Source organism: Pan troglodytes, chromosome 21 (assembly GCF_028858775.2).
Source record: "Pan troglodytes isolate AG18354 chromosome 21, NHGRI_mPanTro3-v2.0_pri, whole genome shotgun sequence".
NCBI classification, from domain to species: Eukaryota; Metazoa; Chordata; class Mammalia; order Primates; family Hominidae; genus Pan; species Pan troglodytes.
The window spans coordinates 27,119,532-27,147,399 of NC_072419.2; the positions used below are offsets into that span (position 1 = coordinate 27,119,532).

At 39.4% G+C, this 27,868-nt stretch overlaps 1 protein-coding gene across 20 annotated transcripts in view; it reads right to left on the reverse strand.

The window, feature by feature from the left end:
- The window catches only part of RALGAPA2 (Ral GTPase activating protein catalytic subunit alpha 2), a 326,217-nt gene that overhangs the window by 201,844 nt on the left and 96,505 nt on the right, over positions 1-27,868 (reverse strand). For 13 of the 20 annotated variants that reach the window (XR_010154291.1, XR_001712145.4, XM_024352227.3 and 10 more), the window contains 7 exons: positions 27,338-27,486; positions 22,600-22,711; positions 16,457-16,694; positions 12,966-13,130; positions 9,973-10,113; positions 2,469-2,606; positions 558-655 (listed from right to left, as the gene is read on the reverse strand). Coding sequence is in view for 18 of the 20 variants with exons in the window: in XM_024352227.3 (XP_024207995.2) it covers positions 558-655; positions 2,469-2,606; positions 9,973-10,113; positions 12,966-13,130; positions 16,457-16,694; positions 22,600-22,711; positions 27,338-27,486 (1,041 nt within the window). In the remaining 2 variants the exon portion in view is untranslated. The remainder of the gene's footprint in view (positions 1-557; positions 656-2,468; positions 2,607-9,972; positions 10,114-12,965; positions 13,131-16,456; positions 16,695-22,599; positions 22,712-27,337; positions 27,487-27,868) is intronic. The other 7 variants (XM_063803184.1, XM_024352228.3, XM_063803192.1 and 4 more) reach the window with 1 other exon arrangement.

Consider the following 27,868-nt stretch of genomic DNA (forward strand, 5'->3'; position numbering starts at 1 on the left):
TTTTGTATCTTTCTGTGATGTTTGAGTTTTCTAAGAATATATGCTACATTTAAAAAAAATGAATAGGGGTTATCTGCATGAATGAGTTACGGGCTTATGTTTTAATTTTCTTCTTTATACTTTATATATATTTAAATAAATGCCATTTTATGTTTTTTGTTTTGTTTTTTTTTTAAGAAACCTAACATCTTTGTGAATACTCACTGATTCTAGTAATTCATGTCAGGTAGAGGCTACCTAAATGGATGTCAGGAATGGGGAATCTGAAACGTAGGTTTAACAGGCAAAGGTAACTGCTTAAAAATACACAGTGCCATACACAGACCAGGTGGTGAACTCCATTTTCATGTTAATTTTTTTCCTATTTTTGTAATGTGACTGTAATTTTACATAGAAAGCAAGCAAAATCTTAAAAGATCTCAACATCATTTGGGCCTATAAACTGTCTAAATGGAAAAAAATATTTTAATTATCACTGCCACCAATAAATTTACTTACTGAGCACTAATTAATGTTTATTTTTAATGACAAACTGAAATGGCTTGAAAATATCTTACTGTTATTCCTTCATGTTCTCTCTTCACATGTCCTTTATTCTCTTGAATAGGCTGAGGCTCTGAAGAACTCGAATTCTGTGTGTTTTCTGCCTTTTGACCTAGAAATGGTGGGGCAGGGGGGTAGCGGAAATAGAAGGAATGTTTCAGATAGTAAAACCGGAAAATGATTTTATATATAGGTAACTATTAAATTTAAATATTCTAAGATATGTAAAAACAGGAGTTACGGGCCTGGCAAAACAGCAGCCTATGGGTCAAGTCCACACTTTAGACCTGGTCTCTGGCCCACAGAGAGCTCTGAAGAGAGTGGATTGATTACTGTTCACTGTGGCCAACAGGTTCACTTAGTGCATTTATGTTCGCACAGGGGAGGGCAACAAAACCCTTCCTGGGGTCTTGGGGAAGGTATCTCAGAGAAAAAGTGCCTGTGTTGGCCAGATGAACCAACAGGAAGAAGAGAGCAGTAAGGTGCCTCAGTATTGCTTTAGAATAAAGATTGACGAAAGCACAAATAACCAGTTTCAGTAATAAAAAAGGGAATATCACCACAAAGCCTGAAAACACTAAAGCTGATCATAAGAGGATTTTATGAATAATCTGGGGGCAATAAATTTGAAAAAAAAAAAAAATTTTTTTCTAGAAAAACATAATTTATCAAAGTCAGAACAAGAAATGGAAAATCTAAATAGTCCTATAACTATTTTATTTTAACTTTTTTAATTTTTAACTTGACATATAAAAATTATATTAATATAATGTGTATAATATATTGTTTTGAAATATGTGTATACACTGTGCAACGGCTAAATTAAGCTAATTAACATGTATCACATACTTTTTTGTGGTGAGAACACACTTAAAATCTACTCTCTTAGCAATTTTCAAGAATACAATACACTGTTACAAATTACAGTCACCATACTGTACAACACATTTCTTGAACTTATTCCTCCTCCATAACTGAAATTATGTTAAAATATAAATGATATTTTAAAACATTCCTACAAGAAAAATCCAGGCAACTGGTAGTTTCTACCAAATATGTATAAAAAAAATAGCCTTATACAAAACCTTTCAAAAATCTTTCAGATAATACATTTTCTGAAGCTTTTACTGTATTTTCTTATTTCCAGAGGATTTCTAAGACAGAATAATTCCCTACTCATCTGATGAGACTAGCATGACTTTGACATTAAAAGATATGAGATAACTTGTTGATAAATAGAGTTGATTTCTTAACTAATTCATGACACCAAAACAGAATAACTATTTCCACTGATACTAGACACACTTTAAGCACACTCTTTCATTGAGAAATCTATTCTTCACTGTTTACAGGTCAAACCATCTGTCTCCCTGCTTTCCACACCCTGTTGCTGCTGCAAGTTGTTGGTGAAACCGTGTAGATTAATGCTATTAAAAGTTATTATTTTCCACCTCAGCAGAGTCGGCAAGCTGCTAATAAACTTTTTCACAAGTCTGGTCAGCTTTCCATTCTCATTTTCAACTTTAACGGCTCTTCTCACAGCCCTTTCCCTATGTCCCTGCCCCCATCCTGCCTCCCTGCCTTCCATAATACCTAACTTGATGCCCTACTTGACTTCATGTTGTAACAGCCTCCGTCTTCCTTCTACTCCAGCCACTTGGACTCCTGTCTCGTCCTCAAACATGCCAACCTTTAAAAAAGTGGGTATATATCTACATATAGATATCTAAAAATAATTTAGATAAACAGGTTTAAATAGTGCAAATATTTCATTGCCATAAATCACATCCTTCTAATCAAATTAAAAAGGTAATTCCCTTGAAATAAATATATTCAGAATACATGTACAAAGCAATACTATATGCAGCTTTTATTCCTCTGCCAGAATCTATAGTTCTGTATTAAACACTGAAGACATCACGTACCCTGAGAAGAATCTGAGCACTGTGGCTCGGGGATGTCGGAGGTGCTGCTGCTCCGAAGGACCTGCTGCTGCTGTCCCACTGTGAGATGGCCAGATCCGGCTGCAGGTGCATTTTCTGACTGTTGACACTCCTCCACTTCTGTGAGCATTAACAAAACATGCAAAGTTACAGTTCAAGTTTTTAAAAAACACATTCACCACTTAAAACAACCGATTTAAAAAATAAAGTTTCAAATGCTTTTCACAAATAATTTATAGTCAGAAATCTGCATTTACATGATCAAGTTTCCTACACTTGCTAACCCCTAATATTCTACTCCAAGAGTACCTTTTCCACTTAAGTTCTATAAAGTCTTTTATTTTTCAATCAAAGTAAAGGAAAAAAGCCACAATAAAAGGTTAAGAACTGTAAAAGTCATTTGACATTTCAGGGCCAGGCATGCCAAGGAAAGAGAGATCCAGGAGATGCACAGAATGGGTAATGTACATTTGAGAAGAACAGAAAACCACACACACACACACACACACACACACACACCCTAAAGGAAGATGAAAGGAAATGTGGGAATTTCTACTGCATTATGCCTTTTTAACAGGTAAGTGCCCAACTGTCCAAAATAAAATGCTATAGTTATGTAATGGCTTATTTCATCAAATGCAATGCTGAATTATTCTCTAAAGTACAGAATGATCCACAGGTATTTGTAGAAAACCAATATATATGAGACATAAAATAGAAAACCATAGCTGGGTAGGGACCACAGGATAATCTCAGTATTATTACAGGCTATATTCCCCTATAGAATGAGTTCCCCCCAGCTCATTTCTAAACTGCACAGTACACTTTAATCTCTAAAGACCACCCAAGGCACTGGAATTATCACCCCACCCTCTCTTTCTAGAGTCACAGCTTCAGGGTTGCACCACCTTTTACGTAGGTTGTTTTAATAGCCTGCAAACTAATCACTAATCACTGTCCCCCTCTTCTTATCACCTTCATATTTATCCTCTCCATGGTCCGTCTAAAATAAAGATCTGGCTGTGCCACTCCTCTTAAAACCCACCAAAGCCCTCTCTTGTTAGAGAGTCGTCAAACATCCTAGTCAGGGTGAACACAGGCTTTCCTTGATCTCACAGGACATACTGATCCCCTTGCAAGGTACTCTAGCTCACTTTAGTCTCCAGTAGTACTAACCCAGTTGGCACCTGCTACTCTGTTCTTCCTGCTGTTCACTCCCCTATGCTAAACTCACACCTGCTCCCTCATCCCTCCTTACCATGCTGCCCTGGGAATATCCCCTACAGGACCTGCTCCCCGGCCCTGCATGCAAGCCCCATTGCTCTGTTTCTCACTAGATTCCACACTCACTGACGTAGTCATGAAACTTTACATCCACATAACTAGAATATTTTCCAAAAATTTTAATTTGCTCATTACTACTACTAAGAAGAGGATAATCAAAACTCAGCCTGTATTATCTTAACTGGCTGGGTCACCTGGTTTGTCACCTGAAATGGAAACTCACTGTCAATGGGCCACCCTCTGTATAATCCTTTAATCTGAGTCATAAGGCAAACTGATGGCTCACCTTAAGCAAGAAGTATGTTGGAAGATTCTACATTTAATACAGAGGATTTCAATAAAAGGTTGCTATTTTTTCTATCCAAATGAAAATGCATTTTATAGTGTGCTGATATGGTTACAAGACCTCAAAACTATGAAATTTTTGTGATCCTTCACTTACAAAAATTTATCAATTTACTTTTTTTTTTTGCTCTGTTGCCAGGTTGGAGTGCAGTGGTGTGATCACAGCTCACTGCATACTCGACCCCCCTGGCTCAACTGATTCTCACACCTCACCCTCCTGAGTACCTGGGAGTTCTGGTGCATGCCACTATACCCAAAAAATTTTTGTCTTTTCACAGAGATGGGGTTTTGCCATGTTGCCTAGGCTGGTCTCAAGTAGTCCCCCCGCCTCGGCCTTCCAAAGTGCTGGGATTGCAGGCGTGGGCCATGGTGCCCAGCCCATAGTCTAACTTCAGATGCTGGTGGGAAACTGTTTGGAGTACAAGCAAAGATAGGCCAAGGTAGCAAGAAAAGACAGCTATGTTAAAGCCTCATGTTTCCCAGGTTGTCTTTGCCTTCCTCTTCTTTTGAACAGCCAAGAACTGTTCATTTTTCTACAGAGAAACGCAAAGCATATGTGCACATTTTTAATCTACTTACACATCCCAAAGTATAGACTACGTCCTTCTCACAGATCTATTTCTAGTCTCTTCAGCCTTCAGCAACAGAAGCCAAATAACACCATAGGGCCAGCCCTTCCGGCTGTCTTCTCTAATTGTTTATTCTAATTACGCAAGATGTTGAAACCTTCTGGGAACAGTTTATATTTGTTAATGAATCTACTGGTTAATCCAGTATCAGAAGGGGGAGCCCAAGAGCTTCCTAACTTTCTAAACTATAATTGGTAAATGCCATTTTTTATGGATAGTGGGAAGAGTTAGTCTCTGAAGCCTGATGCCAAAAACAGATAGATGTTGGTTTCTGGGCTATGAGCAGGAGCAAATAAGAGCTGAGCCAACACTGGCAGCATCTTCCTAAAGATAAAGAACATCGCCATCTGGTGGGATGCAATATAGCCACAGCACCATTGCTTCCAAATCAGAGCGTCCCCACTGGTCCTCAACACAGCAGACGGACGGAGAGCCAGCCACCACCAGCTGGTCTGCCTTCCCAACAGGCTGGCCTAATGCAGCTTTTAAGGCTTTGTTTTTATAAAGCTGTCAGGAGGGACTTATCAGATGGAGAAAGTCCAAGCCTTCAGGAATAGCGGTCAGTAGCAGGGCAGGAGCACTCGTGATTTAGTGGGAAGGAAGGGGAGAGCCACGATGCTTAAGTGTGCTGTTGGGTTGTAGGTGCCCTGAGCTACCTACCCCTGTAGTTGACTATCAATTGAGATGGTGTGAAAAGAGAATTTTCAATTCTCCTTATCCCACAATTTAAACCCAATTTCCTGATTTGTAACGGTATATTTATTGGGATTTTCTCATACTTTATATTAAATACATGTTTTGTATAAATGAATACATGAATGACAGAAACAATTTCTTTATACTATTTTTCCTTTTTAAATAGTTCTTGGGCTCCCTCTGCTGGCATTTTATTTAAGAAAGGGCAATTTATGTTAAATCTGCTCTCATTCTGTGGGGTTAGCTGTTAGCAGTTGCTCTTTCATAACGAATGAAAATCATTTTAATAGTGATATGCAAATACCAAAAGACAGGATTATCTGATATTTAAAATGGAGAAAGAATTATATCAGTTACAATAAAATTATATAATACATCCTAGATCTATTGCATTTTCTATTTTGAATATCACACAATTTGTTTAAATCACTTCAAAGAGCTAAATTCTATCTTAGATTCACCAAATAGTGTACTCTCTCTAAAGCCTAGCTAGTTCCAACTACCCAGATTTTAAAAGCACTAACTTTCTCGTCTCTTGACAGTGTAAGTTACACAATACCATTACTAAACTATTACTTTCTTTTTTTTTTTTTTTTGAGATGGAGTCTCGCTCTGTCGGCCAGGCTGGAGCGCAATGGTGTGATCTTGGCTCACTGCAAGCTCCGCCTCCCAAGTTCATGGCATTCTCCTGCCTCAGCCTCCCAAGTAGCTGGGACTACAGGCACACAACTGGCTAGTTTTTTGTATTTTTAGTAAAGATGGGGTTTCACCATGTTAGCCAGGGTGGTCTCAATCTCCTGACCTCGTGATCCACCCGCCTTGGCCTCCCAAAGTATTGGGATTACAAAGTGAGCCACTGCGCCCAGCCTAAACTATTACTTTCTAAAGCTCCATTCAAAACACCGAAAAACAATCAAATAAGGATTACTTAATTTCATTTTTTTCCACTGAGAAAAGGCAGTGTGATCAAATTAAGTGTGTAAGCTCTTCAGTAACTTCTATTTTTTTTTCCAGATCTCTATTTTTCACAGCAATTTCACTCACTTTTTAAGTCTTCCTTACTCAGTCTTACATTTAGTAAGTGGAGTGAGGCTCATTCTTCAATAACCAAAATTCTGAGTTCCATTTATCCCTTATACAAGGTTGCATAAGCAAAATAAATAGTATAATTTCCTAATTTTTAAAACACCTTGCATGATACCAATCTGATCCTATAAAAAGCACAGGAAATGCACATCAGCTCAGCATCTTGAGGTTTCCCACAAGATCAAACTTCCCAAGGGTAAATCGGACCAGGTCCTGACAAAAAAGCACTTCCTAGAAGCACACAAACCAGATGCAGAAGCAGCGAGGCAAGGTTTGCCATACCATTCCAATATGCTTTTTTAGAATAAGGGGAGATTGTTGATCCTCTCATTACTACTATTACAATATTCCTAAAAGAAAAATAAAATCTACTATCTGTAAATGCTACAGATTGATAAATGTTTTAACCTAAAAAGCAGTTAAAATTGTAGAACAGACCGGACGTGGTGGCTCACACCTGTAATTCCAGCACTTTGGGAGGCCGAGGTGGGTAGATCACAAGCTCAGGAATTCAAGACCAGCCTGGTCAACATGGGGAAACCCTATCTCTACTAAAAATACAAAAACTTAGCTGTGCATGGCATGCCTGTAATCCTGGCTACTCGGGAGGCTGAAGCAGGAGAATTGCTTGAACTGGGACCTGGGAGGCAGAGGTTGCAGTGGGCCAAGATCGCACCAGTGCACTCCAGCCTGAGGTACAAAGCAAGACTCTATCTCAAAAAAAAACAAACAAAAAACAAACAAACAAAAAAACTGTAGAACAGCTGGAAAGAACTGTTCTCACCAAGGGAAAAAAACAAATAAAAGAAAATCACAAAAAGTGCCAGTCCTACCTCCCCAACTGTGTTTCTTTATGTAGCTATTCATATTAATGGAAACAGGTGGTTGTGACTCCAAAATACAAACGTCACTTCTTCCTCCCAGAATATGAACAACCCACCCAAAATTCTGCTGCTGCCGCTAAATACAGTCCCAAAAAGATCAGAAAAACAAACAATCGTAGCTAAAAGTAAGTAATTGTCTATTGCTTATATTATTAAAACAATTTTGGTGGGTTTCTAAATCACATAGATTAGAAACAAAAACAAAAAAAGTTAAATGTAAACAAAATTGGCAATCATGTTAACTTAAATGTAAACAAAATTAGCAATCATTGATAGGGTAAGGAACTTGTGCCAGAAAGTAAAATTAAGTGTCATATTATCTAGCAGTATGTTGGTGGGGTATGCCTACATACTTGGATTTAAATTGGAGGGCAAATTCAATACTCTAATGTGCCAACCAGTGGAGAATATACAATCTGCCCTTGGGTCAGTCTCTTGATAGGACAGTCATAAAGGACAATGGCAACATTTTAAGTAGTAAAGAACCAATGGCATCAGGCTAAGAAGCTCACTATCATAGTTGGAATGTCAGGTTGTTCTCAAAGTCACTATACTCTGAAGTTCTTTCACCCTTTGTGCTACAAAACCAAGAACAAAGATGGCAAAGGCAGGAAAACTGCAGACTGAGCCCAGGCCACTTGATTTCACTCTGACTTAGGATTTCTCAGCCTTGGCACGGCTGGTATTTTGGGCCAGACAATTCTTTGTTTGGGAGCTGTCCTGTGCATTGCAGACTATTCAGCAGCATCCCTGACTTCCACCCACAAGCTGCCACTAGCACTGTCCCACTTGTGACAATTAAAAATGTCTCCAGGCATTGTTGAAATTGTCCCCAATTGAGAACCACTGCTCTAAATCATATTTAACTTCAGTTGGAACTGTATACGTATATACAGGAACCAAGAGTCTTAGTAAAATAAAATGTAATATTGAATGAGAACAAAAGCTTCCAAAATTAAATTACTAATAGGAAGAGATTTCTTGTGGGAACATGTTCTGGACAAACTAGTGAAAAACTTAAGAGAAACAAAATATAGAAAAAAATGGACTGTGACATAAGAAAACTTTTCACCATGAAAAAAATTCTTTTGGGGTGTGTATTAGCCAAACAGGGGGTAAAATCATTTTAAATACTTTATTAATCATCTCCAAACAATAGCTTTTTTTGAAAACCAAATAATTGGGCAGTTAAAACTCAACAGTAATTTAATTGACTAGTGACCATTTTCCCATGTACCATTCTTACTGTTTTTCACCTTTAATAGTTACTGGAGAAAAAGAGTTTTCTAAGAAACATTATAGTCCTCGCTCTTGGTAAAACTTCTTCCCTTAAATTCTATAAAGTAATATGGTATTCACATAGCCATCAGAGAACGTAAGCTTTCATTCTGCTTTGCTAAAACACAGTATGACATAATTTAGTACTACAGAAAGCCACAATTAGGTTATCTCCAATGTTAAAAAAAATACTAATCTTTGGGAGGCTGAGGCAGGTGGGTCACAAAGTCAGGAGTTCAAGACCTGCCTGGCCAACATGGTGAAACCTCATCTCTACTAAAAATACAAAAATTAGCCAGGTGTGATGGCACACACCTGTAGTCCTAGCTACTCGGGAGGCTGAGGCAGGAGAACTGCTTGAACCCGGGAAGCAGAGGTTGCAGTGAGCCGAGATCATGCCACTGCACTCCAGCCTGGGCAACAGAGAGAGATTCTGTCTCAAAAAAATCAAAAACAACAACAACAAAAAATACTAATCTACAATGCCAAATTTCTGAAAATAAAAAAGATCATGAAAATGATCTTTCTCTTTTAAGGAAGAAGATTCAGTTCATCCTAGAATCACTGAAAAATAAATAGACATAGGCCTAATTATTCAACATAGAGAAAGGTAAATCCTTCTGTTGAAGTAAGTAGGCCAAAAATGACTTTTGGTGCTATGATATCTTAATAAAAAATGTACTGTGTGTAAATCACACATGGCTAAATTCAATTTTAATTGGCTGAAGTACAGGAACAACGTTCCTTTTTTTTGGAAATTACTGCTTTTTGGCACTGGTCCTTTTGCACTCAAATTTCAATAGTCAGTATAAATCTATATAACTGGTCATTACTTCACATATATGATTTATTAACTCCAAGTAGATCCCGCCTACATACATTTTTCTAGTTTATTCATTTTTTGGAAGGCATAGTAAGCATTCTAATACTGACATTCTCAAAACTTTTATGAAAATCCCCTTACTTTCTATGGGCACTGTATAGAAGACACACTAAGGCAGGCATCACATCTCCCCCTATTAAATAGCTATGGACTGAAAAACCCTTCTATCCTTCTTAATTGTTATTGCCAAGACCAAAGTTATAGAAATTTTTCTTGACTATCTAATTGCCATTAAGTATCTAACTACACAAGAGCAATTACTAGCATTCATTGCAATTTAACACTAGTGTAATGGTCAGGCACGTGTGTGATGTGGGGATATTAACAAAGGAAGCAACGCCCAGAGGCAAGCGGGAGAAGCCCAGGAACAGTGATGGACACATGAGACAGTATTACAGTACCTGACAGCCTGTGAGAGCAAGAAGAGTAAGAAAGACCAGGTAAGAGAGCGCTCACGGTGTGAAGGAGGAGCGGGACGCTTTTAGTGGCAGGCAAAGCCTCAGAAAGGTGGACACAGTTGCTGATAGACTGGCTTCGCTTAGCTTCCAGGAGAGATAAAGTAATAATTATGTCAGAAGAACAATAGGACCTTTCACTTTATTATTATTACTTTTCTGGGCTCTCTTTAAACATTTAAAGGAGGTCATTTAAACTTTTAAACTTTAAAGGAAGTCAGTACAAAGTATAGTATTTAATTGTAGTCTCTAAATACAGCCAACTTTCAGTCAGTCATTCTCATGACACAGGACAATGGGCAATCCACAAATAATTTTATTTTGAAATGCTTTATATGTTTAGCCTTTCCTTCTTTCTGCTGTGTATCAGATTCACATTCAGGTTATTTGCCTGGACAGACATTATAATCAGTTTTCCTTTCCTAAAGGACAAATACAAAAAGACCATGGTGAGAGAGGGCATATCTGGCCTTCATTCAGAAGTTGGTTTGCTGAGAGCTGACTGTATTCAAAAGCAAATCATTTAGTAAATTAAATATCCAAAAAGCTCAAGAACACATAAAAGTCAAGTTGAACATTAAAAGATTTGATATTTGAGGAAAAGGTAAAATCTCCATGAAACCCATCCTTTTATGTCACATTTCATGCTTATTAAATCCATACATCTTAAGTGTCTACTTTACGGTGTTCTTATGTTTTCTATATACTGCTAGTCAAATAAATATTGGAGGAATTGAATGAACATAGGAGGAAAATGTGCTTCATATATGTAAAACCACAATCTGTAAAATCAGTTTTATTCTAAAACAAAAATATAAAGATTTACTTGCTGCTTTACTATTTTCATATGACATCAGTTAACATTAATGAAATGGAACTACAAATGATAGTAACACATTTGCAAAAACTGGAACAAACTTTTTACCCTACTGCCCTTTCTCCTACCCTCTGCCTATTCGAATTCCCAATAGGCTGGGCGCCTGTAATCCCAACACTTTGGAAGGCCAAGACAGGCAAATCACCTGAGATCAGGAGTTCAAGACCAGCCTGACCGACATGGTGAAACCCCATCTCTACTAAAAATACAAAAATTAGCTGGGCATGCTGGTGCATGCCTGTAATCCCAGCTACTCGGGAGGCTGAGGTGGTAGAATCGCTTGAACCTGGGAGGTAGAGGTTGCAATGAGCCAAGATCACACCACTGCACTTCAGCCTGGGCTTTTTTTTAAGACTCTGTCTCAAAAAAAATAAAAAATAAAAAATAAATCCAATGATAGAAGAGCTGGGCATGGCAGCTCACTCCTGTAATCCCAGCACTTTGGGAAACAGAGACGGGCAGATCACCTAAGGTAAGGAGTACGAGAACAGTCTGGCCAACATGGCGAAACCCCGTCTCTACTGAAGAAAAAAAAAATTAGCCTGGCATAGTGGTGCGCACCTGTAGTCCCAGCTACTCAGGAGGCTGAGGCAGGAGAATCGCTTGAACCTGGGAGGCAGAGGTTGCAATGAGCTGAGATCGCTCCACTGCGGTTCAGCCTGAACGACAGCATGAGACTCCGACTCAAAAAACAAAACAAAAAAAGAATCCAATGATAAAAGCAAATAGTTTTTAGGAATTGGAATGAGAAAGGAAATCAGTGAATGAGCATCCTCAAAAGTTGCCTGCTAACAAAGAATTGGGTCTCTCCTCAGGGGAGAGAATGACAGAAAGAAAGAAGCAGCAGAATAGGCTGCGCATGTAAATAAGGTGATAATTTCCAGCAAATGCTACAGCAAAAAAGTATGAGAGAGTTACAGTTAAGGTGGAATATATTTTCATAAAAACTCCAACAGGATTCTAAACCATCTGTATTAAGCCTTTACTAAGCACTATAGAATATGTTAAGCTTTAATGAATCTTTGTTTTATGGCCAGAGGATCTTGCGACTTTCTGAAGTCAACATGTTAAATATCAATTACAATTGTCTTAAACCTAAGTTACAGGCTCAAAGTCACTGGGGAGGAGGTGGCTTTATTTATTCTTATTAAATGCCGTATACAAGCTTCTTTTTAAAGAGTTCACTTTTTGTTTTAAAAGTAAAATGTAGGGCGGGCGCAGTGGCTCACGCCTGTAATCCCAGCATTTTGGGAGGCCGAGGCGGGCAGATCACGAGGTCAGGAATTCGAGACCAGCCTGACCAACATGGTGAAACCCTGTTTCTACTAAAAATACAAAAATTAGCCGGGCGTGGTGGCACGCGCCTGTAATCTCAGCTACTCAGGAGGCTGAGGCAGGAAAATTGCTTGAACCCGGAAGGCAGTGAGCTGAGATCGCACCGTTGCATTTCAGCCTGGGCGTCAGAGCGAGACTCTGTCTCAAAAAAAAAGAAAAGAGAAGAGAAGAAAAGAAAAGAAAAGAAAAAAAGAGTAAAATGTAGCAAAGTAGTCCAATTAACTGGGGGTTGTTGGTCAAGTTGTTAACTGAAATACGCTGCAAAGATAACATCCACAGGCATGAAAAGGCTCAATTTTCCAAAGGAGCAAAAAATGAAAATGTCTATCCAGTCCTGAAATTCTCCTTTTCTTTGCTGAAACAGGTTGCCACACTCTAAAGACTAATATTGTTTAACACTGACAATAGTGCAACTACTGGTGTATTTATTAACAATCTATTTTCTTCAAGGTTCAAACAAAACCTGTATTTTCTCTATTTCGCACAAATATCTCACTTAATGTCAACATCACAAGTTCTTTCTCACAATGGAGGATTTAGAAATAAGTAACTGAAAACTGTGATTTGAAAAGTAACCAGAGCAGAAAGCTAAAAAGATGTAGAGACATTTCATTTAATATAAGGTCTAATATTTAAATTTTGAGTAGAATTTTTAACACACTTTATGCCTATAAATTTATTTTAGATAACAATTAGATTTTTGAGAAGCATTTAAATAAATGTTTACCAGTTGCTTTTTGGCGAACAATATTTCTTGCCTTTTCCACTCCCGGTGCTCCAGACGTGGTGGCACTCCTAAATCGCATCGGTTCGGTCACATCTGGGTGGCTCCGCCAGCTGAGAGAAAAGGATCTCCCCACGGTGGTTCCTTTCTGAGGATCTAGAACACAGCCTGATAAAGGAAAAGAAAAATAATCTAAAGGCTGAATTCATTATTATTCATTTCACGCTTGTGTTGCTCAGCAAATGGTGTACCTACAACTATATATAATCAGCAGGTTTCCTTGTCACAAATTAAGTACCACTTCCTTACACTGCAATTTAGGAAGTTATTCATATGTCACTAATTTAAGAATTCTTGTTGCCAAAATATTTTCAAGAATCTAAAACAGTCTTATGGATATTATTATATCTTCATAGTACTCATTCCAATATAGAAAAGAAAGTATTAATAAACCTTTCTCAATACAAGAACAATATCAAATGAAGTTATACTACTGTTCCCAGGACACTCCAAAAACCACTACCTATAAACCAAAAACTCAGAGATCCTGATGTTAGAATAGTACTGCATCCTGTAGACACCAACCCCTCCACAAATCCCCAGAGCAATCCATGCCTATAAACTCTAATGTGGATTCAGTCAAATGGGCAGGATAATGAAAATCTACAAATAATACAAAATCCTATTTTAGCAAAGGTCCAAAACAATAAAACATTGTAGTCTGAGATTCAACTTTTATTTTTCCTCATATTGTTCTGGTTAATTATTTCAATGAGAGGCTATGGACCAAAAGAAATAGAGGAGGAAAGAGAATGGCAGACTTACAGATTTCTGCACAGGTATGATGTGGCCAGTGGCTGCCACCTGTGGCATGTTTCCATACCCAGTTTCCTCTGCCTGTGCTTTTTGTTTCTAGTAGTCTAGCCCTTAGAAGGCAAGTGTTTCTATAGTAAATATTTAAATCCTTTTTAGAATAAAGCAACATAAATCAAAAATATTAGTCATGGTCACTAATTAAATAATGTGTTCGGTACATTTTGAAAACAGTGTTTTCGAAGTTGTTTGCCTTCCTAAGATAAGTCTGTCTCTTTAGATGAATCTGTGGGTAGGAAGAGAATCTTGCAGAATGGCAGGCGTGTGTGTGTGTGTATGTGTGTGTGTGTGTGTAGTGTATGCACGCATGTGCACTCGTGCATGGATTACAACAATTGAAGGTAGGTCCTTATCTCCTATTTCAGCTCTCCTCCTCTGGCCTGAAAGGTATCCTTAGCCAGGTAAGTTCTCTTCTGGGCTGAGAACGACTGTCTTAGGGAGGCAAGTTCCTAGTTGGAAGTATCTGGGTCCTCTCAGGCCCCGGGTTTACACAAAGGTCCTCAGAGCTGTCGGAGAGGACTAGATGGACGCCAAGGGCCCAGACTCTTGGCTCCCTGCCCCTACTTCAATCCTAAATCTCCAGTCTATTTCTTTAGAAAGGGGTTGTGTATACCTTCAACCGGGAAGAAAAACGGATCTGTTAAAAATGTTAGAAAATCATTGCATTAGACAGTCTAAATCTACATCGGGATTAAACTGTTCCACTGGATTGCCATGTACTTCAACTACTTTATTTTGGCTTCTTACTAACTTGCTTTTATTAATTAGTGCTTTGGCAAGCCATTCTCAGATTTCAATGAAGATATAAGAATCCACCACATTTATTATACATGTATATGGTTTACTAACCACTGTAACTGGTTCACACCTCCCTGTATCCACATCCTCTGTTGTTCTCTCCTGTAATGACATTAGGCTTCATCACGTGACTTACTTGGTAGCAAAACTGAACAAGCAGAGACTTGAAATGCACTTGAAAATTTGAGCTTACCCTCTTACTGCCCCTGAAACTCTAAGCCACTTGGTGAACAAGCCTGAGCTAGCCTCTGGCTGCTGAAACACGTGGCCCAGTCACACCTCATTGCCCCTGCTGACAGCCAGTCAACCCGTAAAAGTAGAGCTGCCTAGCTGACTATTTCACAGCGTGGTTGACTGCAAACACAGAAGCAAAGACCAGCAGAAGAACTGACTGGCTGAGTCCAACCCAAATTGCCAACTCATCAAATCAAGATAAATAAGTGGTTGTTATTTTAAGCCATAAGTTTTGGGGTGATTTGTCACATGGCAAAAGCACACTGATACTGTCTATAAGGCGGCTGGTATTATTAAAGGGTAGTCTACACAATAAGCAGTGTGTACCCTTTAAGAAGCTTTGAAGGAAAAATTCCTCCCAAGTCTCAGGAGGACCTAATAAAAGCTAAGCATCACCTAACTGATTGAATTGTTTTTACCCTAAGTGCTCTGTGATTCTCTATTTGATGTAACCCTGCAAAGACCAAAATCAAATCCAATGTTTGACTTTTCCATCTCCCCAGCAAGCCCACGAGGCTCTATGGCATGTATTTTGGCATTTTAATCACAATGGCAGTTCCCTGCAACCTCACTCATTTTGATCCTATTTTGTATTTGATCTACTGTACTATATGCCTTTCTATGAGCTGCCTCAAATCTTTACAGAGTAAGGTGTAGTACAAGTGAATTAATCCAAGGACCATGCCACATCCTTAAGCACAGTAATTAAGGGGATGCCAAATTGTCATTCCTAATAGAAACTACCACTGATGTTTTCTACCTTGAAAACATAACTTTCATTTGAGGTTCTCAGTCCCAAAACAACTTTTACCCAGAAATACAACAAAGCCAAAATAGCTCCCATCTGAAGCATTCAGAATTTCTCCACGTTTCCTAGAGAGGCTGTAGAATGCATCTTAATAGTGTGACATCTTGAGTTGTATTTATCCAGCTTTGATTTCTAAACACTTCTTAACTATGTGGCCTTGGATGAGTCAATCACTGTAAGGCAACCTTGTCCAACCCGTGACCCATGGGCCACATGAAGCCAAGAATGGCTTTGAGTGTAGACCAACACAAATTCGTAAACTTTCTTAAAACATTATGAGATTTTTTTTTTTTGCAATTTCTTTTTTTGTTTTAGCTCATCAGCTATCATTAGTTTTACTGTATTTTATGTGTGGCCCAAGACAATTCTTCCAATGTGGCCTGGGGAAGCCAAAGGATTGGACATCCCTGCAAAGTCTCTGTACTTCAGTTTCTTTGTCTGTGATATGGGGATAATACAAGTATCTACAGTTCACTAGGTTATTATGAAGGTAAAAAGAGATAATATGTACAATGTAATAGCCATTATTATTACCGTTAGTTATCACTACTATTACTACTACCTTCCTTGCATCTTCCTTCTTGCATAGCTTCCTCAGAAATTCACCATCTCATTAAGGGAACAGAATGATATGAGACACAAATTAATGCCACTATTAAGAAGACACTGTGTAGTTGGTTCAGTTCATTATAAAATTTCACGCATTAATTGCTTAGTCATACAAATACACACTCGTTCCCAGTCCTAGACATCTGGTGTTAACCTGGAAGTGTGGAAATACCTTTGCCTCGTTGCTTCTTTTCCTTTTGTTCACTTAATTTATCCAGAGGTAGGTTTGTCATCTCAACTCCATAAACGGTTCTTGCAAGCACTGCTGTCAAGGAGTCCATAATGTTGGCCCACTCGTTTATAAGTTCCTCCCATTCCGTGAGGGAGGACAGCACACCAAGAAAGTCATCCCAGAGCTCTCGAGAAATGTACACACAGAGGTTTGCTCGGATCCAAGCCACCATGAGCGTCTAAAACCAACCAACCAACAAGAGAATTCATACATCTTCATTTGGAAAAAGCATACTTTTAAACAAAATGTTTTAAATTACTATTAATAACACAAATTTTAAAATAAAAAGTACTTTTGGAAGTTGTTTTTCTTTTAATTCTCAAAATTCATTTGACCAACTATAATCAAAATTTAAGCTATTGGGGAGTTAGTTATCATTATGAACAAAGTTACTGATTCAATGTTGTTCTAGTGTCTGCAGCTGGCCCTGGCTATAATCAGAGAAAAGACAAAGCCCTCCGCACAGTGACAACTCTGCTTCCTGAGACTGCTCTTTTCCTACCATCCACAGTGGCTACTTCAAACCTCCTACAGGAAAACCGCCAGCCCACCAAATCCTCCCTGACTTTGAGCAGATGGATTCACTGCAGACTTCACAAGAAACAGAACCCATTCAATGAGACTCCCCTCAACCTCTGCCCATGGACTCACATTCTTGCCCATATTCACCCAGCTCCACCTCCACCTGTGAGCTGAACTCCAAGAGGGGCCCCGCTCTGCCACCCTGTTGCCCCCTTACACTCTGGACCCCTTCCTCGGAGTCTTCATGCCTCTCTTAACCACCCCTCTCCTTTAATCTCCAGCCAACCCCACTTCCCCAGCTCTTTCTCTTCAGCATTTAAATATACTCCAAACTCTTCCTCATCTTAAAAGAAAAAATTCCCTTGAACCCAGATTCCCCCATCTAGCTACAGCCCTTTTCCTTCCACTTTCACAGCCAAACTTCTTGAAAGAATGTTCCACACCCGCTCCATCTCCACTTCTTCATCCCCCAGGCAACAGACTGCTCTGGTTCTCCCCTTTCTGAGGCCACTTCCACCTTCTGCCTGAGTTTTGGCTCCATTCCCATGGCTCCAGTTATCCTCTGTGTGCTGCTGACTTCTGAATCTCCATGTCCAGCTTAGACCTCTCTACTGGTTTCCTGATCTATCTACCTAGGTACTAGACAGTGCTACTTACACAACCCTCAGGCACCTATCAAAGAGCATAATAGTAAAAGGTATTCAATTTCTTCCACTGGCTTTCTCTCAGTGCCTTCACCTGCTCGCTCCTGCATCTGGCCTTTGCACATACTCTTCCTTCCCTCTCTTTCCTCCTTTTTGTTTCTGTATAACTCCCCCTCATTTCTCAGGTCAAAATTTGTGCATCACTTCCTCCAAGAAGGTATCCCTGACTATCTCCCCACCACCACCTCCCAGCCTCCAGGAAGTGTCCTCCAGGTCCCTGCATTTTCCCCCCATCAATGCACCTATCACACCTTTCCTTCACAGTCTATTCACTTATCAGTGTCTGCCCCCAGTCTTATAGTCCACAGCACTACAACTGGTCACCTGGACAGCCCTATGAGACAATTATGCCTATATGCTGGATATTTCCTTCCCATAAAATTGCCCCATTCCTTACCTCTGCCAAAATATTCACCATCCTTTAAAATTCAAATCCAAATATATCTTCCCTGAAAGAAGTGCCTCTACATAGCCAAGTCCATCTCAAATGAGCCACAAATGCTTTCCTAAGCCTTGTGAAAAGGAATCCTTATACCCAAAGTCTATGTAAGTCCCATAGCCTGGTGTCAAAGAGAAATGCACTTGTTAAGATACCAGCTTGCATGTGCATTGGCCCAACCCAGATGCAAATAGGCTCCCACTCTTGTCAGGAATTCTTCTTTGCGTAGGTGAGTTCACTTCTTAATTTTTTTCCCCAAATTATATGTAGATTTTTTAATGGAATTTACTCTTTAACATAGACACAGGAAAACTCTGATAAACAGAAATCAGTCTATAAAATCAGACAGGCCTATTCTGACCACCTGGAAAATCTTATTTAAAGTGGTCCTTCTGTAATACACCTGTTCTCTGTTTCAATTTGTGTTTACCACTTTTTAAGAACATAAAAATGTTAAAGTAGGACTAAAGTAGTTAATTATATTAAAAACAAGATATTAACCACTTATATTTAAAGTCTGATTCTAACATGTATGAATTTGGTAAAACTAAAAATATGAAAGAAAATAAAATAATTTTATTATCTTTATTAAATATTTTATTATGACTAAAATGCCATCTTCTATTAATTTTTATACCCCTGCTTTCAAGATGAATTTGAGGCCATTGCCATAACGTACCTATAGACAATAAAATTAATAAATATTAGATCAATAAGTATAATCTGAGCCAAGTAAGAGAAGAAAGTAGAGACTGATGATGTTATTAGGACTCAGACTCACATTTGGATATAGCGCCAGCTTCATGGATAAAAGCAGATGTCTTGGTGTAATGAGATGCTCTATACTGGGGATCTTATAATGGCTTCACTTTATTGACTAATTATGAAACAAGTGCAGAATGACTTCTTGCAGCTTATAAAATCAACTTAGCAAATATTACAAACATGTATGCAGACCTGTTGAATTATCATCATAATTCACAACTGACAACACGTGCACAGAGCAAAATGGTAAAATGGTAAAATACAGTTGGGTGGTGAGTGGTGGCACCTGTGGACATGAAGGCAGGGTGCCCTTTTAATCAATTACCATTTTCTAAAAGGAAGAGGGAAACAAACAGCCTGGACTACCCTGGTTTGTGACCTAGGAAAGTCACTTGGCCTTTCTGTAGTCACATTTCTCATTAAAAATAAGAAGTGCATAAGAGCTTCTCCAAGGTTCCTTCAGTACTGAAATTTGATGTTTTATCAGATACATTTTGGCACACAAGATGTATTTTAAAAACACCTTAACTAATAAATCACTCCTGTTCTTATGAACATTTGCTAACCAACCACTTCCTACTTCACTCTACCAACACACTAAGGGGACTGCGTAACTTTAAAGTAATGGCTCATATTACAAAGAGCAGGACCACAGTTTCCTGATATACCATCAGAGCTTCAAGCATAAGGTCATATTTAGCACTGATAATAAATTAAAACATCACTTAAGGCAATAAGGCAGTCACCATTCTTTGGTAAATATTTAAAACTAAGTCAAATTCAGTCATCACTTAAAGAAAATTTGGTGGCCCAGGTTATCTACTGACAGAAAAAAAAACAAACACTAGAAGAACTAGAAAAAGATAAAAAGGGTAATAAAAACTTAAAAATGTCCTGTCTCTTTTAACAGTCTCCTTGTTCTCAATTTTTCAAAAAAAAATCAAGTGTCTAGCCATTTTAGACAGTCCACATGATCAAATGAATACTAATTAGATAGCATGTTTTAACGGCAGCGTGGGACCAAGATGATGCCCAATAGACAGCCTGCCTGGTAAGTCCAGACCCTTAGTATTCTTGCCTCTTGCATCTCACGTAAGAACGTGGGAGGTCAACAGATGATCACAAATCCCAATGGGCCCACTCTGATTCTCATGACAACCCTGCAGGGTAAGAAGAAGTCCTTTCCTGATTGTGACAGATTAGGGAAGACACTCAGAAAGCTAAAGTCATGTGCTCAAGGCCACATAGCCAGAGAGTAGCAGAGCTGAGATCAGAAACACAATCTGCCTAATGCCAAAAAGCTCATCCTCTCTTCACTATTTTTTATGGTGGGTTTTTTTGTTTGTTTTTTGAGACAGGGTCTTGCTCTTTTGACCAGGCTGCAGCACAGTGATGCAATCATAGCTTGCTTACAGCCTCAACCTCCCGGGTTCAAGCAATCTTCCCACCTCAGCTCCCAAGTAACTGAAACTTCAGGTGCATGCCACTATGGCTGGATAATTTTTTTAAAATTTTTTGTAGAGACAGGGGTCTCACTCTATTGCCCAGGCTGCTTTTGAATTCATGGGCTCAAGCAATCCTCCTGCCTCAGCCTCCCAAAGTGCTGGGATTACAAGTGTAAGCCACCATGCCCAGCCTTTTGGTTAGTTCTTAATTTAAGCATCCTTCTCGATCTACCTAACCACTGCCAAAATAATAACAACATCAAAATCATTAATAATCATGAACTCAAAACTAAGTTTCAGGGAAGTCAGGTTAACTGAGCTTCAGGGAAGTCAGGTCATCTGAGGAGGGAAGTAATATCTGACAAGGTTTTCTCCATTCATGGGGGGAGTTTTTTTTTCCCCCAAAGATCAAAACCAACCAACCAACCAAAAACAAAACAAAACAAAAAAATCCGAACCCCAGAATAGATACTTGTTTAATTCTGTGACAAGTTCTCTAATTCCAACACACAAAACAGATGCAGAGCCAGGCAATTGGTGGGAATACGGCCCAAGCATCTGTCAGTGTGAGACTGGCTTCAGCTCATGTCCACTTGGCAGCCCAGGTCCAGGACGGGGAGCTTGAAAGGGTGCCAACAGTGAGACGCTTCGCTGAGAAAGCAAAGTGTGCAGTGTCCATATGTCCAGGCAGGCAGCAAAGCAGTGGTCAGTACCACCCTCCAGGCATCAGCAGAGCAAAGCTGGACACATGCAAAAGAAAGTTTAGGGCCACTTCACACATCCAATATACCAGGCAAGGCAATCAGAGTAAAAGCAATTGTAATATTCAGGAGGCCAATTATTTCAATAGCCTCTCATACATTTTTTATCAAGCCAAGAGCATTGACTCATATTAAGTTATTCAAAATTCAGTTATCTTGTGTTACAATGGCAATATTTAGCTTTAAAGAAATAATTTCTCCTTTTGTCACTTTTACCGACATGTCCTATCCATATTCTAGATATGCTTTTAACATATATCCTCCAAAACCACCTTCAGGTCAACTGAGGAGGGAAGTTAATTTCTCCTCCCCACAACTATCACCTATGTAATTATCCAAAGTCAAGTCCATCCACTGTACTAATACCTTTATTTATGTAGAATGTAGCATTTTTCCAGAGCCCTTTCACACTGTTCACTTTCAGTAATGCTTCATAAACTCTAAGGTCCTCATAAATATTAGCAACATCACAGTAGGCTGCCATGCTCAGGACTCTCTGGCACATCTGTTCCCCAGGCAGCTCACCAGGTATCAGCCTGCTCTTGGTCTTCACCTGCTCACCACATGAGATGCAAGAAGCACAGGCATCTCTTTGGCTCTCTGCTCGCACCAAAGGCCGGCCCAGCCCTCCACCATATCCGGGACTTCACTTATCCTCTGTCTCCCCAAGACCATCTTGTCCTCCCTCACTGGACCATCCCATTGGTGAGCAAACATACTTTAGTACCACCCACCTTAAACCTCGCCCACCATGTATGCCACCGACTTCAGCTAGCTCCCCTTTTCCTCTTCCTTTCCACATCAAGAACTCTGCAAAGCCTTAACTACACTTGCAACTTCCACTGCCCAGCTCTCATTTTCTCCTCCATCTACTCCAGGTGGGCCTCATCCCATAGAACATTCTCAACCAACTACATCTGTCAAAGCCCATGGTCAACTGGCTGCTCTCCTCCTACCCAATACTCATCCCCAGGCACCCAGGACACACACTCCTCTGGTTTTCCTCCTCACTCACTGGCCACCCTTTCTCAGCATCTCTCCCATCACCTGTGGACATTGTCCTCTCTAGGTAAGCCCATCCTGTGGCTTTAAATACAATTGCCCAACACACTGATGGCTCTCAAAGTTTTATCCCATTCCCATACTTTCGTTCATCCTTTACCTCTCCAAATCTACCTAGCCTTCCACCAAAGCCATCAGAGCTTCCTAATTCCTACCACCCTTGAGCAAATTAAAAGAGGAAGTAGGTAGCAGAGAGGGAGAAAAGCCTAAAAGCCCAGCACTAATTGTAAAGAACAGATTATAACCTTCAGGACAAAGCTAAGAAGAAAAATTTCTAGAAATTTAAATTTAATATTATTCTTAAAATTCTCAATGATTAAAACTAGTTTGCTACAAAATCTGATTCACTTCTTGCATTTGCAGTGTTTTAATAAAAAAGACTTACCCTAAATAGTAACCCTGCCAAGCTCTGGGCAAACAAGTCCTTTATTTGTTTATCCTTTGGCTTCTGCATGACAGCTTCTGTTATCCTGAGTAGTATTTGCAACATCTGTTCCCTGGGCCACCCAAAATAAAAGCTCATATTAATAATCATGTCTCCAAAGCACTTTAATTTATAGGTACCAGAAATTCTCTTAAGAATTCAGCAACATTGATAATTATGTATTCCTCGAAACTATTAAAGTCCAGATGCCAATTACATAATGAATACCATATTTTACCAAAATAAGCTCCCTTATGTTATAACAGTTTTAAAAACATGCCTCCCATGTCCACACAAACAGGCAGGATAAAACATCATTCCAGCCTGATTTTCTCCCCTTGCAAAAAGAGAGGAAAGATCGTCTTCTCCAACTGTGCCAGCAGCTTAAAGGTACTCAGTGAAAACCTACTGGAACATATGCAGCACTCTTTAATTTTGCTATCCACTGTTTTACTTAAACTGTAAGGTCTCCCTCTCATTGCAACAGGAGGTGAAGCTGACTTTCTGGCCTTTATTTTGGGGACACACACAGTCAGTATCTTGGTAAGGTGGAATGCCACAGTACTCTCACAGGCAGGAGGGGTTTGCATTACAGGACACTTACAGGCACAGTGCTCATGTCTGGAAGATCCTGACTCTGCACTACAGGGCACAACTGAGACAAATGCCATCACTGCAGCTCAGTTCCAATGTGCCAGCATTTTTCATAGTCTCTTACAGAAGGTTTATGTAAAAGGACTTTGAAGACTATAAAATAGTACAGAGACAACATAACACTGCTAATTACAATAATAAGTTCTTCAGAACAGCCAAAAGACATTTTTCTTTCTTACACCTAAGTTATATTGCTCATATCAGAGTATCTGCTCACTTTTTCTTTCCCTAGATTCTATGGGAACACAGAACACATCATCTTTCATATGTAAGAGAAGTGCATTTGTTCCTCGAGGGAAATCACTCTGGTTCCTTACAGGTTTCACATGCTAACCATTCATCTAATCTTTACTACTTTCTCCTTGGCTTTACTGCTCTTTAGTAATAAAACTGAGAATAGGACAAAGTAATCAGATGAGATCTCTAAATCATAGTTCCCGTTTACTTTTCTCATATCTCTGCTTATCAAAACAGCATTTTCTCCTAACAATATATGATGCTGAACCTCATAAAATTCCTCACAGTAAAATCACCTGTGGGGATTTCCTGCCCTCTTTGTAGCTGGCCCCATTTGATTTTGGTCCCCAGAGTCATCTGTTGTTATACATTCTCACTGCACTGCATGCTGCTTGTCCATGTATTCCTATTCCCTGCCTACGGATTCTGGAAGCACAGAAGAGGAAGGGCTATCTTCTGGGCACACATGCATGAAGCAGGATGGTGACTTTGAAGAGAACTGGGAGAAGCAATGGCACAGTGCTGGGGGACGGCTTGTCGCTCATCACATTCAGGGTACCCAGGCCCCTGTCGCCAGGGCAGAGAAGGGCAGCACCTAGTATCACCACTGCCCATTCATGTTACATGATGCATAAGACAATGAAAAACAATACCTTACACACAACTAGTTACAGATCCATCATGAGAATGTGATGAGAACAACAGACATCGTAAGTTTCAAGTAAAGCCTTGATCATGGCAACTGCTATCAAAAGCCACAAATGTGATCAAAGCCATGACTGACAAAAACAGTTAATTTGATTTCTGAACCTATGAAAGCTTGGAAAGGCATGCAGAGTCTTCTGGAAGAAAACAAGGGTTGAAAAACTATGATTTGGAAAAATCTTTCCTTATAGTAGAAAGATTCACAACCTGCCAAAGCTGCCAGTTTTGACAACTGCCTGTTCCTTTCTATTTTGTGAAGCACTGACTCCACCAAGGAGAACTGCTCAAAGAGTGTAATAAACTTCTGTTGGAGCACATGGAATGAGGCATGTGTGCCATCCTTGGGTCCAACACAGGAGTGAGGATTTTCCTGCATTCTTCATTATTTACCTGATCTCTATCTCCTCATACAGGTGGTATTTCAACTCATCTACATACCAGTTATTCCCTATTTCAGGACCATTTCTTACAGTTCCCTGGCTACAGCCCTGGTCTCAGCCACCATCATCTATGGCACTGCACTGCATGTTCTCCAGCAGCCAGAGGGGCCTTTCAGAAGCATAAATTATATTATGTCACAATCTTGCAGGCACACAGGGAGGTAGCTGGTGTCCTTCCTTTGGTCTGCAGGGCCCTGAGCAACCTGGCCCCAGCCTGCCCCCTGCCTCCTCCCCTCTCACGCTCCCTCTCACTCCATCTACTCCACCACATTGGCCATCATCTTGTCCTTCCTTAAACAAGCCACTTTTCTTTTACCTTTTCTCCCATCAGGGCTTTTGTATCTGCTGCTCTTTCTACCAGGAATGCCCTTCCCTTAGACCTCCCCAAGGCTCCCCCTTCCCTTCACTCAGGGCTCTGCTCAGAAAGGCCTTCTCTGACAGCTGACGGAAAAAACTCCCCGTCTGTCCATGCCAAGCAACACACACCCAATTCAGGACTCTTTCCCCTTTGCAACCTTCACTGTTCTCAATACTTCGGAGTCTCTGAAATTGTTTTCTAGGTTTTTAATGCCTCTCAGTCCTATGAGGATGTAACCTCATGAGGACAGGGACCTTGTCTACATAGTTCGCCACTATATTCTCACAGTAGAAGCTCGATAGTTATTTATTAGATGGAAGAAAAGGAGGTAAGGAGAGAGGGGAGAAGAAGGAGTGAAGAAGGAAAGGAGGGATGGGAGGCAAGGGATTATCTGGTACTTAAATACACAAGAAAATCCATTACAGAAACTGCTCACACTCTTTTCTATGCTCTATTGACCATTTTTCCATTAACTATTTTCATCGATTTCCACAATTTTTCTTTTCTATACTTTCACCTAGGAATCTATGAATTAGTAAAAAACAGAACAGAATTGCTTAATTTTATTTCCTAGAATTTTCATCAAAATAAAAAGATTATCAAAAATATCAAAAAACTACTGATACAGTAGTATACAAAACCCAGGGAGTTTTCAAAGGAAAAAAACATTAAAAATGATGTTGATAAAACTATGGTATTCAGGAACAGATATTTCAGTTGAAAGCATATACCAGCATTTCTCATTACTGTCAATATTACTGACGTGGAATTTGTTTACATCATATTGTGCATCACTGTAATATTTCCAGTTTTAACAACTGTTTAACTTGGCAAATAGTGCTAAGTTTAGAAGTCTGGGAAAGATGACGTTGGAATCTACATCATCGTATCATTTTGATGCCTGTGGTTTCTGTACTTGTGAACTTTCTGCACACCAAGATTCTTGAGTCCACCCTTCCCTCATCTTTGAAGAACAAGAATTGGACTTGGTGGCCTGCAGTTCCTTTCCGATCAGACCTGCCTCGTGTCCATGGTTTCCTACCAACTGCAGACACTTTCCAAAGCCCCTTTCCTGCTGATTCAAGGGCCTCCAGAATACAGGCATAGGCAGAGGACCCTTCTGGTTTCAGGTAGGAAAGGTGCCACTGGTCTGCAGGGCCTCCAAGGACTGATAACCAAGGCAGAAGATCACCTAGGGGGATGCTGACCACAGCTGGGCGGGCAGCTTGATTGCACAAGGGTGGCAGTGGAATGAGAGGGAACACACAAAGGACAGGCTTGAGGAGCATTTTAAAGGCAGAAGCGAGAGGCTGATGACACATGGAGAAGAGGAAGAAATGGAAAGTGACTCTGAGGCTTTCTAGTCTGTTGCTGAGCATCACTGAAAATACCTCATCAGATGGAGTAACGTGAGGACTTTTTTTTTTTTTTCCCGAGACAAGAGTCTCACTCTGTCGCCCAGGCTGGAGTGCAGTGGCGCAATCTCACTGCAACCTCCGCCTTCCGGGTTCAAGCGATTCTCCTGTCTCAGCCTCCCGAGTAGCTGGGATCACAGGCAAGTGCCACCACACCTGGCTAATTTTTTGTATTTTTAGTAGAGATGGGGTTTCACCATGTTAGGCAGGTTGGTCTCAAACTCCTGACCTCAGATGATCCACCCACCTCGGCCTCCCAAAGTGCTGGAATTACAGACATGAGCTACCGCACCTGGCTGATAACTTTCAAACAAGAGAAGAGCAGGAAAAAAAAATCTAATGCATTGTTTACCTGTAGGGACATTATAAATAAAAACATCAAACAAAAACAAAGATGAAAAGGAAAAAACGTAATTTTAATGACAGGAACAGATTGTTGACTGCACTATGTATTTAGTCTCTGATAATCTATCAAATTTAAAATAATTGCTTTTCCAAAATGAATGTAAAACGTCAAGTTAGAAGCAATAAAAATCAGTTGACAGCATTTCAGGGCAATTAACAAACTCTCCTGAGCTTATGGTGAGTATTATAAAACACCAGTTGCTGCTTTTCCACAAAACTATGTTTGATGAACGTTTAAAAGGAAAAATCCACTATTAAGTAAAATACTTATTGTTCCAGAACATTTTTTAAAAATATAATGAAAATAATTGATCTGTCAAAGTACTGGGTAACTACCTTCTTCATAATTCACAGAAACTGTTACAAAAGACATTTTGTTGTTAAGTTTGTAAAAACATTAAATAAATGCAAGCCTTAACATTTTAATTATGTTGAAAAACAGAAACATCTGTTTTACAATACTAATTAATTTGATATAAACTTACCATGTCTTTTTATTCATTGTAAGCTCCATTATCATGCGCCTAAAAATAATCAAAACAGCTTTACAAGCATCAACTTGTTCTTTCAAGAGCACAGGAACTTCAGCACATGGTTCCAACAAAAAGACGTTTGCAGAGTTCGTCAAAAATACCTTAAAATCAACAACTTTACATTAGAAAATATAACTGAACATAAACATTTGAATAAATTTTGCTTACAGATATTAATTTCACTCTACCGATGAAATCATTTTTCAGTTATTTCCAAAAGATTCTATTTCAATAAGGCAAGTGGTACCAACACATATTCAAAATTTTTTTTTTGGTTCACCTTTTAGAATCACTTAAATACAGAGACACCTGAAAAGCCTTTCCCTAGGGGAAAAGAAAAAATCACTATTACATATTAATTGCAACTACAGAAATTTTATGAGTCAGAAAAGCTTTTGAAGACTTTTTAACAACCCCTCAACAAAAAAAGGAAAACAAGGGAAAAAAGTAGGATCGTTGCATATGAGTGAGAAACTGTAGAGG